Genomic DNA, 13,466 nt, shown 5'->3' with positions numbered 1-13,466 from the left:
AGATTTATTAACAGACATCAATTAAATAAGTAAACTTGTACCTCAATAATATAGTTCTGCCACTTATCTGCTCTAATGACTGGAAATCTGATATAGTCACCAGCACAGCTTACTCACTTACAGTCACTTACTTCACTGTTTTTGCTCCTGAGCAAATCAGTTTGTTTTAGATTAAAGTTGTTTCATAACTGCATAATTTCACTGAAGTTTAATGTGTCAGCGGAGCACATGTGGAACTGAACCATTCGCTTGTCTTAATTATCTGATGTTTATATGTGTTACACTTTTTTAATCTTTAATTTTAAATTGAAACTAACATTTAAAAACATTTGGTACAATGTGGAAAGAGGAAGAGTATTTCCACCAGGAGCAGAAACGTCTGACTCAGCATGACGATGCTGTTGGTGGATACTGAAGAGCTCAGCCTGTCAACACAGGATTAGGTCATCGTTTTTAAAAATGTTTATTCAATTATATTCTGAGGGCACTTATCTGGTATAATTTTTGGAAGTCTATTAAAATAAAAATAAAATCAGATGTGTGGTCTTTTGGTTGTTTTTGTTTTGTTCAATAAGCAGATGTTGGTGTTTCAGCAATGCAGTAACTTAAGTTTAAAAGGCTTGTTAGAAACTATGAAACACATCATACAGACTTGTGGACATTATTGAGCCCCCCCCCCCCCCCCCCCCCCCCCCCCAACAAAGATCAGATCTTAATCAGACTTTATTTTAGAATACAGTTTAATAATATTTTTTAAAAGCAGTTTAATAATTTCTGGAGCAGGCTGAACAGCAGTCTTCACTATCTAATAACAGCATGAACATGCTGTGGTGAAAATGTTCTCTTTCCTCCTTAAACATCTTTTTAATGTTAGTTTTAATTTAATGCTTGTTTCAGAAGCATAGTCTTAACTCAAAGTAACCATGGTCGGACTTGATTGAAGTAACTCAGGTCAGCCTGTCATGAACCGAAAACTCACAGCTGCCAACTCTAGGTTATGGGTAGACTCAGTTTGTTGAACCTGGTGTAACCCAGAGTAAAACACACTGTGCCTTGAAAAAGGCTCCTGTTTGTCCCTCATGTTTGTTTTCACATTTTAGACTTTGCTTCTATTGGACTTTTTATCAGTAACACGTGCTTACGTTTTGCTGGAAAAGTTGAAACTAACATAAATAAATAACTTGAGAGGTGATAGTCAGCAGGGGGTTTACAAGTTGTGAGCCGCGTTGACAGCAGTATACAAGCTCGATCACTCGCAAGGTGAGCTGGCAGACATCACTGAATTCATCTGAGATGATTAGGTTCATTTTGACAAAGTGAGCAGATATTTAAAGATTATGCCACTACATTCTTGTCTAGAAGATATTAAAGTGTATTTGGTGACACACAAAAAAGGGTAAAGTTTAAGTATAGTTTGGGTCCACACATGTCCAAACCCTGGTGTGTAGGCCTACTTAGTTTTGAGAAATTGTCATGGGACCGGGGTCTGGGTGACCCAGGGCCTGTAAGAAGTTATGGACATGTGTGTTTTTGGTGCTGCTGTCTCCTGTTTCCATGTTTGTGTATCTAGGTGTGTGTGTGTGTGTGTGTCAGCCAGGAGCCTGGCCACACCTGCGGAGGAGAATTACTCACACCTGCAGCTGATCAAGCCTCGGAGGAGGAGCTACTTAGGAGTGTGGTGAAGCTCTCTCCGATGCTGGATCATTGCGTAACTTCACGTTAGTCTCTTGGCGAGTTAGTTAAGGTTAGTCTGCTGCATTGTTGCTGACGGCTGCCTCTTTGTTATTCCCCAGGAGGAGTGTGGAGACGAGAGGGCAGCGAGCACGGGGTGCTCAGACACTGAGGAGAAAGGAAACACTAACACTGGCAAGAGGACATGTCAGAGTCGGGAACGCACTGGGGATTTCTTGTTGTTTGGATTATTTAGCATCACTGTAAATAAATGCACTGACCTCATCAAAGAGTCCAGCATTTGGGTCCTCCTTCCCCTCATCATAGTCTGCCACGCAGGCCATGACAGAAAAGCCCACTAAAAGAACGCCCACCAGACCAAAGCAATGGTTTTGACTTGATCAGCATTAACCCCGCCCCCTGACTTTGATGGGTGAAGCTGACAAATAAAATGTATTTATGAACACCGATGCAGGGCCAGGAGTAGCAACGTGAATTAAATAAATACATCATTAAATAATTCATTAAATGTGTCAGTAAAATAATTAAAATAGAAAACAAACCAACACTGTTAAGACATTTTATTGTATTTTTACATTAACTTACTGGCAACACTATTGCCAGTAAGTTAATGTAATTACTGATCAACAGTATCTTTACTGTTGTGATGTTTTACAGTTCAACCACTTTACTGTAAACATATATTACAGTATAACAGCTTTACTGTAAATGTTGTTTGTGGTAATGCAGCTTTACTGTAAACGTGGTTTACAGTTAGAAAGACTTATCGTGATTAAGTTTTATAGTATTGTTAGGTTTTGTAATGTTGATTGTCATTTATGCTTAGAAATATCTACTTATATATGCTTAGAGTTTTATAATTAGTTTTAGATTGGTAGAGGTGTTTAATTAATTGTGTAGTGATGGGATGTGTGATCTTTAGCAGGCTGCAAAGGCTTGGTGTGCATTCAGAGTGTTCTGGAATCCACACCTACATCCTGGGAGCATGGGAAGAGGTCGTACCTTGTTTTATTGTTTTATGGTAGGATTAACGTAGCAATATCTGTTTTAGTCTAAGTGCCCTTTGTTTAGATAAACTGCTGGACTTTCCAGACCAGCAGGTTTAGGGAAGTCTTTATGGGGTCACGCTCTGACCCCACGCACACACACACACACACAATCCTTTGTTCACATGTATACCTATGTAAGATGTTGTATGTTAATGAACCTATGCATATTCATGTAACCACAATAAAAGAGCAGTGTTACGGGGGAGCGGACGAGAGCAACTGGGGTCAAGCGAAGGAACGGCGTTTGTCCGGTTCTCTCCCGTGCACGAGAAACATGAAGAACTTTGCCTACTTCGTGTCTTGCTTTGCTGTGTAATTATATTGTCTTCAACGTTCCAGCGAATAGGTTCAAGCTACAAACCTATCAAGTATCACTGTACTGCAAATGTGGTTTATGGTATAACACTGTAATTGTGTACAGTATAATTTGTGTAGACTGTAATTGTGTTTTACAGCATATAAAATAACATTAACATTCATATTCTATATAAGAACATTTACAAAAAACAATATCATTCAATAAAGTAGTCTCAGAATAGTGAATTAAACCAACATTTATTGTTGATAATTTTTTTTTAACAAGAAAAACATTTTTCAACTGAATAAAAACAATGTCAATAACCAAAATAAATAGAAGCGTACATGAAAACTACAGTCCTTCACCTTTCTGTGTCTGATTTTTTTAAGGAAAACAGTTTTTCATTCCACTAAAAACAGGACAAACCCACCAGCATGAACATTAAATAAACTATTACAATTGTAAAACAAAAATCATTTACAAAATGTAATAATTATCAGTGGGTCCCAGGAAATAGAATGTGACATGGGATTTAGATTTCCGTTACCAGGATGGTCGGGTTCAGCGTAGTCTTTATCACCACCTGTCAAAGACACATCATCAATATTCATGTTTGCTCAGGTTATTCACTTGTTCACATCTGTCTGAGATCATTCATACTGTTGTATGGATGTGTGTACAGTATGTATATAATTATCAGCTATGTAAAAAATATTATCATCTCTGTATTCTTACCTAGTTGGAAGTCCTCCATTCAAACTCAGAGAGCCGCTGGAGGAAGGTGGTGATCCGAGGGCTGATGCTTGTAACCTTCCTCTTTACGACACGACCTGTCTTGCGGCTTGTACCAAGTTTTGCAGGGCATTTTGTTCCCATGTCTGGATTGATCCTCACAAAGAACCTTTTAACGGAAAAAAGGCTGCTTTAATTTCAAAATTAAAACATACATTACAGCAATCACCTATATGTTTCTGCAACTGTAGTCAAGCTATCACATATATTTCATTCTTAAATGGTGTAAGCTTTAATGGTGTAAAGTATTTACCTCTGTATCATCTCCAGTGTGATGGACGCTGACTCCTGATACTCAAGGTTGAAAACGTAGTATGACGCAAAGAAGACAGCAAGGGTGCTGGCAAAGTCATGCATCTGCTCAGGCTCATAAAATACCTTGCCCTCCAAACTGATCATCCAGCGGCTTGCAGACATGAAATTATTCCCTAAAAACAGACAAGAGTCCAATAAGACAATGTGCTCACCATTACAAATAAGGTTTCCACAAGAATGCTGGATAGCAGGCCTCACACTGTACAAAAATAGAATCCACACGGTTTGCTGCTATTTCTCTTATTATTTATTATGTAATGAAAATTATGATCAATTACAGGAAAAAACTGCCTAATGTTTTGGCATTTTGGCCTGTGCTGAAATGTTAGGCTGTTTTTTCCTGTTGGTCATTGTGTATAATAAATAATAAGAGAAACAGCAGCAAACTGTGTGTATTCTATTTTTATACAATATAAAACAGACAAACCCCTGTTAAGTAAGTTGTTGTGGGTACAAATACCACAATAATTACATAGATTTTTTACAAAAATATTACAAGAGGATTGAAACTATTTACTTACCAAGCGCTATTACCCTTGGTGTGATGGGTAAGGTCATCTCTCTCTCAACAGACATCTTGGTGGAAAAAGCCTTTAAAACACAAAAGGAACTGATTTGAATGATGATACCCAAAATCATTGAAATATTTTTCCTTTGTTTATGTTGACAGTATTGAGAGTGCATGTGTAAAATTTTAAATATAATTACGTCAGCCAAGATGAAGATTGAGTCCTCTTTTTCTTGGAAGTACTTCATCAGAAGAAGGATGGCTGCTGTGACGATCTGGTTGTGGTTCAGCTTTGCACTGTCGCACTCACGTAGCAGATGTTCAATCTCCTTGTTCCACTGAAGTCTCTGGGTTTGAAAGAAGTTCAAAATTCTCCTTCCTTTCGTAAGAAGGGCTTCACTGAGACGTGTCTCTACCTCAATATCTGTGAGTGTGTGGAAGTGAGTGCAGAGGCCTCTTTTAGTAAAAAGAAATGGCCAATGCTCTTGAACCTCACATAAGGTGGGGGCAGGCCAAGAATTAAGCATGTGCCTCTGGTAAATATAAGTCAAAGACATATAAGTATTTACATCTGTTGTTTCAATTGCTTGAGGACCTGCTGATCTGAAGACAGTTGACATAGTCTGTCTTTTTGTCTCCAAAGTTTCAGTTGTTTCTCCTTCTGGTAGGGTTGTGGGTTGCCAGTTGATGCAACCATAGCTATCAAGTTCAGATCTCCCCCTTTTGATGGCAACATCACCCTCATTGTTTTCCCTGGTAGACCTTTTCCTTGGCTGCCGGATTCTGCAGCTGACATTGTCTCTATTTACATTTTCAACTCTTGTTTTAAGCTGTTTGAGTAGGGAATAATAACCACAGCCTAATTGCTCACCTTCTGCAGTCTTATCTGCAAAGGTAGCGGGATACTTAGATACAATAGCTCTAGCTGCCTCCCCACAAGCAGCTCTGTTAGGGTTGGGGCAGTGTACTCGCATTCCTTCTACAACAGTCCTAATCATTATTCTCCTGTCTTCTGGGTGAGCCATTCCACCAGATGCCAAGGCCTGTGAAAGTCTTGTTGGCATCTTCTCCCAGGGAACTGAAAAATTGCTGATCCAGGAGGTGTTGCTTACATTTGGTTGTGTGGAAGGGAGTTGACCTGATGCTTGTGCAGAACAGAGTGGATTACCCTGTAGTGGCACTTGCACAGTTGTTGAGCAGGTGGTTTCAGGTTCCTTTGGGTTGTTTGAAGAGCCAGACTCCACTTGGTCGTCGATATTCACACACACACATAAACACAGCAGAACAATTCCACATTAACTATGTACAGATGGGTTTTTTGGAGTATTTATTGAGTAATACTCTTATATGAGACACAAAAGCAAGAGTGTTGGAGAAATAATACCAATGGCAATGAAAGCTAGTTTTCGTTTTGAAAGCTAGATTTTTTATGAACTATGAACTGAAAAATAAAGTACAATTTCAAAATAACTCTCAAAATAACTAATTTACAACTATTTTCAAGATAGGTCTGAAACCATTTATGACATTAATGCACTCACCTTTTCTGAATACTTGAACAAGTCTTTGACTTTGAATTGATGTCAAGAAAGGCTTGATATCATCAGGCTCAACAAACAGGAGATCTTCTCTGTTTCTGACAACAATAATGTCTGTCAGGTGCTCAATAACTGCCCTCTTTGTCTCTTCATGCAGGTCAGGTAATGCCAGGTTAATTTCATGATGTAGGCTGCCACTGTCCATATCTGCAATGAATTAAGAGGATGATATTGAATGATGCAAAGATACAACGGTTAAACCTGAAGCGATATACACTGGCAGAGGGTAGTAATCAAACAAACTGTCTGTTTGAACACATATGAATCTTTTTTCAGAATTGTGTAGACAGTGAAGTCCAAGGTTGATCAGTATCACAGATTGAAGGATGTCCAAAACAAAGTGTACTTGTTTGTGACTGATGAGGATCACTGAGATTTTTCCAAAGATGTGGCCACATTCATCATGACCCATCGCAACAACAAGCCCTTTGCAATATTTTGTTCCTTTGTAAACTACTGCTGATACCTCTGACGTAGTTTCTTTCATCAAGCCAGCTGTCCTGACAGACTCCTGAATTAGACCATTGTACAACTGCTCATCATATTCACTAGTTTCACCAACTGCTTGAACTGCTGGAGCAAACAATGGTCCACTGCTGAGGTACGCCTGAAGCAGCTGGTGCCTTTCTGCCAGTGTTTTACAAAGGTGAAAAAAGTTGTGCAGTTTCCGGGCGCATTCCTTGAAATACGAATGCTTACTCTCAAACCGGAGAGTCCACAAACGAATAAGAGGCCCAAAGTGCAAAAAGAGGTCACTATAGTGCAGTAAATAGTGATGCTTGGGCTTGAGTGGGTGATTAGGGAAAATTGTGTGTCTTATATGAACATACTCCTCAGTTATTATCTTAAGGTATGCAATCTGGTCATGATGGATCTTGGGAGCACATATGAGCTCAACCCTTTCCTTGAGCTGTAGATACAGTTGCCAGACCTGACTGTCCTCAGGATTTTTTATCCTGTCACCAACCAACAATGGCAACAGTTGCAACAGACACCAGTTCTGTGCTGCAGAACCAGAAAGTTTTTTGCCACACTCCTTAACCTCACATGGTTTACTGAGACTATCATTCCCTGAGTATTTAAACTGTGTGATTGACCTGTTTAGTTGTGCATAAGTGAAATGCTTTTCCTGTTTGACTAAATGACTGATGTACAATGCCAAGTCATTAGAGACTACACCTTCAAATAAATCATGACCCAAACATGGGGGAAGCCCAGTGCAGACATGAAAATATTTCAGAGAATTGAAAGGTGAGTCAAACTTTACCCCCTGTACCATGTGTTGGGTTCAATATTGAGGAGGGATAGAGGAGGTAATAAACTTCCATAATAACAACACTGGTCCGGCCGGGTGGAGTCAAACGATGATTTAAATGCACACGCGTGGGAAGATCGCCCCGCTGTACGCAGACAGCGCCGATCCCCAACTTACAGAGCATAAGCAGGTGTTTTATACCTTTCAGGGCTTAAATTCACTACACCCCTAAACGTCACTCAGATACAGTTCATACATAGGTTTCAAAACCACAATGACTTAAGACAGTTTAAAAATAACATTGTCTCCATCTCCACAACAGATGCTTCCTGTCATCTGACTTTCACTTCCCGTCTGGAAAACCAAACTGTTCCTCTTTTTGCAGAGACAATTTTAGAGTTACAAGCAAACATGATTAACCTTTCACCTATAAATGAGATAAAGTCTACTGTGTGTTTGTATGTCATCATGAACTGCACTCAGTTTCAACTTGTAACCTTTTCCACCAGACAGAAGGCCAGCACATACACATTTCAGATTATAACAAGCATTCAAAAGCATTTAAGATTATAGATTCAACTCAACAGTTTAGAGTGGTTATAACTGCACCTGTAATAAAGGCTAATTGGGTACCAATATGTTTAAACATCTGAATACAATATCAATACTGTAGATTGTATTATTAATGCAATGGTAATGATGATTATTGACAATAGCAGTAAAATATATTTCTAATCCCCCACACATGTCTTGGTCAGTGGTGGATAGCTGTTGTACACTCTCCTTGTGACCAGTGATGGTTCTTTTTGGACCAAGCTTTAGTGGTGTCTTTTCAAAGTCTGTCCTTTCAATCAAGCAGTATCTACAAAAATGTGTACTACAACTGAAGTTTTCAGTGAAACCACCTAAGCAGTGTGAACCAAGATTATCTCCACAAATGGAAATCAAGGCCGCTTTGAGGGTATTTCCATCATCTGTCTCAATCCCTGTATCTTCTAGATCTTTAAGGTCTGTGATAATCAGTGTTGGGTAAGTTACTTTAAAATAGTAACTTAGTTACATTACTAGTTACTTCTATCAAAAGTAACTTAGTTACTTCAAGTTACTCGTTACTTTCAAAGTAACTAGTTACTAGGGAAAGTAACTTTGGTTTTACTCAGAATTATCTTGTTAATGTGTTGCTTCCATAACTTTGCCAGTCTTCTAGCTTGCTTACTTGCCTCAGTGCACTGTGCCACCTACCAATAGAAAGGAAAAGATAATGTGCATATTTCCACGAGAGAAATCCCACGCCTGGACCGTCGTTGACCGCTGCCATGATTCTAGCCTACGTCACAGCGTCATGTGTGCCTTTTACATCCAACACAAAAACTGCAGTCGTGGTGCTTTGATTGTACTCAGAACTCGGAAATTCTGCCTTCTGAATAGGAAGATGTAGGAACACCACACTGCAGATGAGCTGCATACAGGGCTGGACTGGGACAAAAAATCGGCTCGGGCATTTTGACTAGAGACCGGCCGCCATTATAGGAAAAATCATAAAGCCTTTGAATGAAAACAAACGCTGTTGTGACAGTGATGTTCACTGTCTTGATGGTATATATGCATCAATCTATCAATCCTTTGTTGTAAGATTCAGATAATTATTTTTTAAAAGTGAGACATTTTAAATGAGAATAAGAAAGAAAAGTATTTCTTTGTGCCCACCTCTCCCTGTTAATGCCCTACCTGGCCCCCCTGGCAAAACTTTGCTAGATCCGCCCCTGCACAGTTACCAGCTGTCAGCTACATAAAAAAAGGATCCTGGGGTTATCTGTCTCTCAGAAACAGTTCATAACTTCAACTCATTCATGTCACCTAAAAGGTAAACCTGTATCTCCATCACCTGTTCAGCTCTGATGATTCAGTAAGGACATCTCCTGGTTTCATCTTCATGTTTCCCTCTCACCAGATAAACAAACCGACATCATGACCAGCAGCTTTTTTGCAGCTGTGGCTCCAGCAAACATCAGCTGATAGTAGAAATTAATATTAAATAAATTCTAACAACAGCTGATCAAGCTTAAACGTGCTGCTGTTGTTTAACGCGACATCAGCTGGTTTCCTCTTTCTGGCGCAAAGTGGGCGATAAACAAACCAGAGAGCCGATCAGCTGATCATTGATCAGTTTTCATGATTGAAGTAGAAACGGGAGAGAGAGGGGAAGAATGAAAGAAGAAGAGGCAGCTGTGCAGCAAAGACACAGAATAACTCCAGCTTTGTGCCTTTTTCATTGTAGCTGAATTACGGGACAAACTGTTCTTTTTCACCTCAATAAGAAACGCGTAATATTTTCTCTGAATACCAGACGGGACGGTTGGCAACTCTAATAACTTATGAACAAAATAAAGTTCAACAGTTCATCATTAACATCATAGCACCCACCCAGCTGTATAGAAACTCCGTCATGCTAGCTAGTACGCAGTACGGAAAAAGTCAGCACAACGAAAATAAACTCCACCTAAACTTGGTTTATATCTGACCCAGATAGACTGCAGGTCATAACTTCTTACCTGAAGTTCACACTTGGACCGGCGGCCGCCTCGGGTCTCTTTTCCTCCTGCCTCCCCTTTCCCTCATCCACCTGCTGCCTCCACCACTTGCTAATGTTACAGAATCTGTGGAAGCTCCGCGATAGCCACCACACGAAGTAACGAGTAACGACCCTATCTAAATCCCAGTAACGACTAACGCGTTCCTGATTTTGGCAGAATAACTAGTTACCGTGCTCGTTACCACAATAGTAACGTAGTTACTGTAACGCGTTACTTAATAACGCGTTAGTCCCAACACTGGTGATAATACTTGAGAAAACTTTCTCCTGACCAAATGTCTTGAAGTCCCTTTCTCTGCACAGCATCACCAACTGCATGGGATCAACTGAAGAGCGATTGTGTGGCTGGACCTCACCTAGACTCATGTAAACCCCTAAAACTTTATGTTTTTTCTTCCCTGACCCAAGAGGATTCACAACCTCAAATCCATCCTGGTAAGGGATGATGGACAATGAAGAAGGATTGTCTTTTAACAGAGCATTTTCTTTTACATTTCTTCCATCTGCCACATCCTCTACAACCATGTTGGAAGAGGTATGATTTTTGGATTGGTGATATTGCTCTTTAAAACTTGACTGTCTAAGGAGGGATTTAAATGTCTCTTTGATGGAAATGTACTGGCAAATGCATTCCTTTCCAGCAGCATCACTTCCCAGATAAATCTGGGTGGGTTCAACATAGTCAAAATGCTGCTTGTAAAATGTTCTTCTTGTTTTGTCAGATCTGAGTATTCCTTTGTTGTATATTGTGAAGACATCCTCTTTAGAGAGATTTTGAATAATCATTTCTATCTCAGTTTGTGGTATGTCTAGCTCAGAAAGCTTGCCCTTCAACTTGTCAAAAACATCTGACATAGAAGTGCTATGGACATGCTGAAATCCATCAAGAATACACTGTATTGTGCTCGCTGGCAACAGCATCTTGGCTTGCATTTTCAGGTAGAAAAGAGCCAAATTATGTAAAAATGTCTCTTGTTGATTATCACACTCCTCTAGATGATCACATGGAGTTGGAGTCAGATTCTCCTCAGAAGTACAGTCTATATTTTCGGGGAGAGTTGACACCTGAGTTGTTATCACCGGCTTATGTTTCCTGGATAAATGTGTGGCAAAAGATGAGCGCACTCTGAAATGTTTGTGGCAGTCATCATAAGGACAGACAACTTTCTTGCCATCTTTAATATGAAATCTCAAGTGAGTGCATAATGCTGAAAAACTCTCTGCCACATAGAAACATGCCTCAACTCCACAAGCAAGATTTCCTTTAAAATGGGTGTGTTTAGTCTGAGCCCTGCGATAGCGGTGGTTCCTGTGCATATGGAATCTGAATGCAGAAAATGTTAGATGGGAAGAAGGACATTGCTCTATTCCACATGTGAATCGATAATTAGCTGTGTGCTGATGTTTCTTCGTATGATAACAAAATTGTCTTAATTCTGAACTACAAACACCACAAAATTTACACCTGTACATGGCTGCATGTGTCTGAATTTGACTTAACTTTTAATTTGCAAAGAGCATGGCAACAACACAACAGTGACTGAAAAACATCTCAATCTATTATCTGTTTGTTCTATTATTAAAGAAGGGATCTACATTGCTTGGGTTGTATCAAAAAATGGGAAAAAGTTAAAAGAAAAACTATCTATAGATCAATGTTATTAACTTAAACCATGCAGACCCTGAAACACTGGAGGAAAAATTTTGGAGGGTCTGTCAAGCTGACGTTAAACCCCTTAACAATGGCACTGCAACTAACTGCGACTAATTTACAGACCACTATACTGTCTTGCTTTTTAAATGGAACCTATGAAACAATAAACCACAGTTGAGATTAGAGCAGGCTAACCTGCATCAGAAACTTCAAAACTGGATTAGATTGTTTTAGCAGTCTTTAAATTTCCAAAAAAATGTTGTCTACCTTTATTCTCACTAAATATGTCTTTTTACCTGCTGTTTTGTCTTGTCTCTCAAAGAACTGAGGCTACATCACACTGTCAGCGCGGCCAGCAAGGGCAGGAGGACAGCAATGCACCACACTGGGCAGGAAAAGACAGAGAGACAATTGTTAATTTAATGTTGCATTTATTTAACCCTTGAAAAATATATTTACATAAGTAAATAAAAGAAAAAAAACACACAACCCATCTTTTCCAGAATAATTCAACTAATTGCTCTTTTGACCAACCTAACACAGACGTTACATGGTTTTCCTATGAAAAAGACCCTGGAAGACGTTGTATTAAAGGAAAAAAAACATGCACCCCTTCCCACTTAAAAAAATAATAAATATTAAACTTAGGTTGGAGTTCCTGGCGCCACCAACCTAATGTTATATTAACTTTTTAATGTTGTGTACTGCAGCTCACACAAAATTAAATAAAGCAGGCTAACCTACACGAGCAAGCTCAAAACTGGTTAAGATTGTTTTAGCAGTCTCTAAATTTCCAAAAAAAAAAAGTTGTCTTTCTTTATTCTCATTAAATGTGTATTTTTACCTGCTGCTTTGTCTTGTCTTTCAAAGAGCTGAAGCTAAATGTCCCACTGTTAGCGTGGCCAGCTTCTCAATAGTCATAGAACAGAAGCGCAGGAGGACAATGCACCACACTCGGCGGGAAAAAGACAAAGACTGTCGTTGCGCCTGTGTTCCTCGCCCCTCCCCGTGGAAAATATATATCTAAATATATATTTAAATAAAAAAAGAAAAAAAAACACACACAACCTATTTTTTCCAGAATAATTCAGCTAATGTGCTATTTCGACCAAGCTAACACCGATTTTAAGCCTCCCCTCCCCCCCACACACACAAAAAATATATATGCTCTTAAAAATTAATAAACGAGTATGTTAGGTAGGAGAGTCCTTTGCATTACCTTATGACGTCCCGTTTGCAGTTTCCACACAGAGGTCCAACAATAACGAGGTGCAAAATCTTTTGTCCTCTCGAGCATATCGTAACGAAGAGTTAACAAAGTTGGCCTGTCTTTCCTCTCCTGTCAATCACTGGATCACAGGTCATGTCAGTCAGGATATGGAGTGGTGGTTGGTAGAGGTAGGTGGGTGGGCGGGGCCAGCATGCATTCAGTGTGTGTTTCACTAAGTTGGGTTGACTAGTTCCCAGAAGAGTTCTGTACATGTTGCACGTTCAGTAAATGAGCAATTCAGTTACTGCTCGACTGAGAAGCCTCCGCCAAATTATTACAATATTCTCCACTGACTGAAGTTCGCCGTTCTGCGTCTTTTTAAAATAACTTTATTCACTACTTGTCACAAGTACAAAATTACACAAAAACAGACAGCAGCAACAACCTAAGTGAAATCCAACAACAGAATAGTGGCAAGTAAAAAAATTAACAAAAGGAAGTG

General features: G+C 39.4%; 2 protein-coding genes across 3 annotated transcripts in view; both read right to left on the bottom strand.

The window, feature by feature from the left end:
* The window catches only part of LOC148105932 (NACHT, LRR and PYD domains-containing protein 3-like), a 129,045-nt gene that overhangs the window by 104,164 nt on the left and 11,415 nt on the right, over nucleotides 1-13,466 (bottom strand). The gene's annotated exons all lie outside the window — the stretch shown is intronic.
* Nucleotides 3,402-13,284, bottom strand: LOC148105933 (uncharacterized). 2 transcript variants are annotated; one of them, XM_087838994.1, is made up of 6 exons: nucleotides 12,974-13,284; nucleotides 12,051-12,139; nucleotides 4,668-4,737; nucleotides 4,085-4,259; nucleotides 3,775-3,940; nucleotides 3,402-3,622 (listed from the first exon to the last, which is right to left on the bottom strand). In XM_087838994.1, exons 3-5 carry the CDS (start codon nucleotides 4,720-4,722, stop codon nucleotides 3,775-3,777), a joined length of 396 nt encoding a protein of 131 aa, XP_087695120.1. In that variant the 5' UTR covers nucleotides 4,723-4,737; nucleotides 12,051-12,139; nucleotides 12,974-13,284; the 3' UTR covers nucleotides 3,402-3,622. The 2 variants fall into 2 exon arrangements, with proteins under 2 accessions (XP_087695120.1, XP_087695119.1); XM_087838993.1 differs by lacking the exons at nucleotides 12,051-12,139; nucleotides 12,974-13,284 and adding exons at nucleotides 4,855-5,897; nucleotides 6,196-6,397.

Source organism: Neolamprologus brichardi, chromosome 3 (genome assembly GCF_056152115.1).
Source record: "Neolamprologus brichardi isolate AB-2024 chromosome 3, ASM5615211v1, whole genome shotgun sequence".
NCBI classification, from domain to species: domain Eukaryota; kingdom Metazoa; phylum Chordata; class Actinopteri; order Cichliformes; family Cichlidae; genus Neolamprologus; species Neolamprologus brichardi.
Note: the sequence above shows the minus strand (reverse complement) of the source record. Positions and strands in the feature narration are given on the sequence as shown.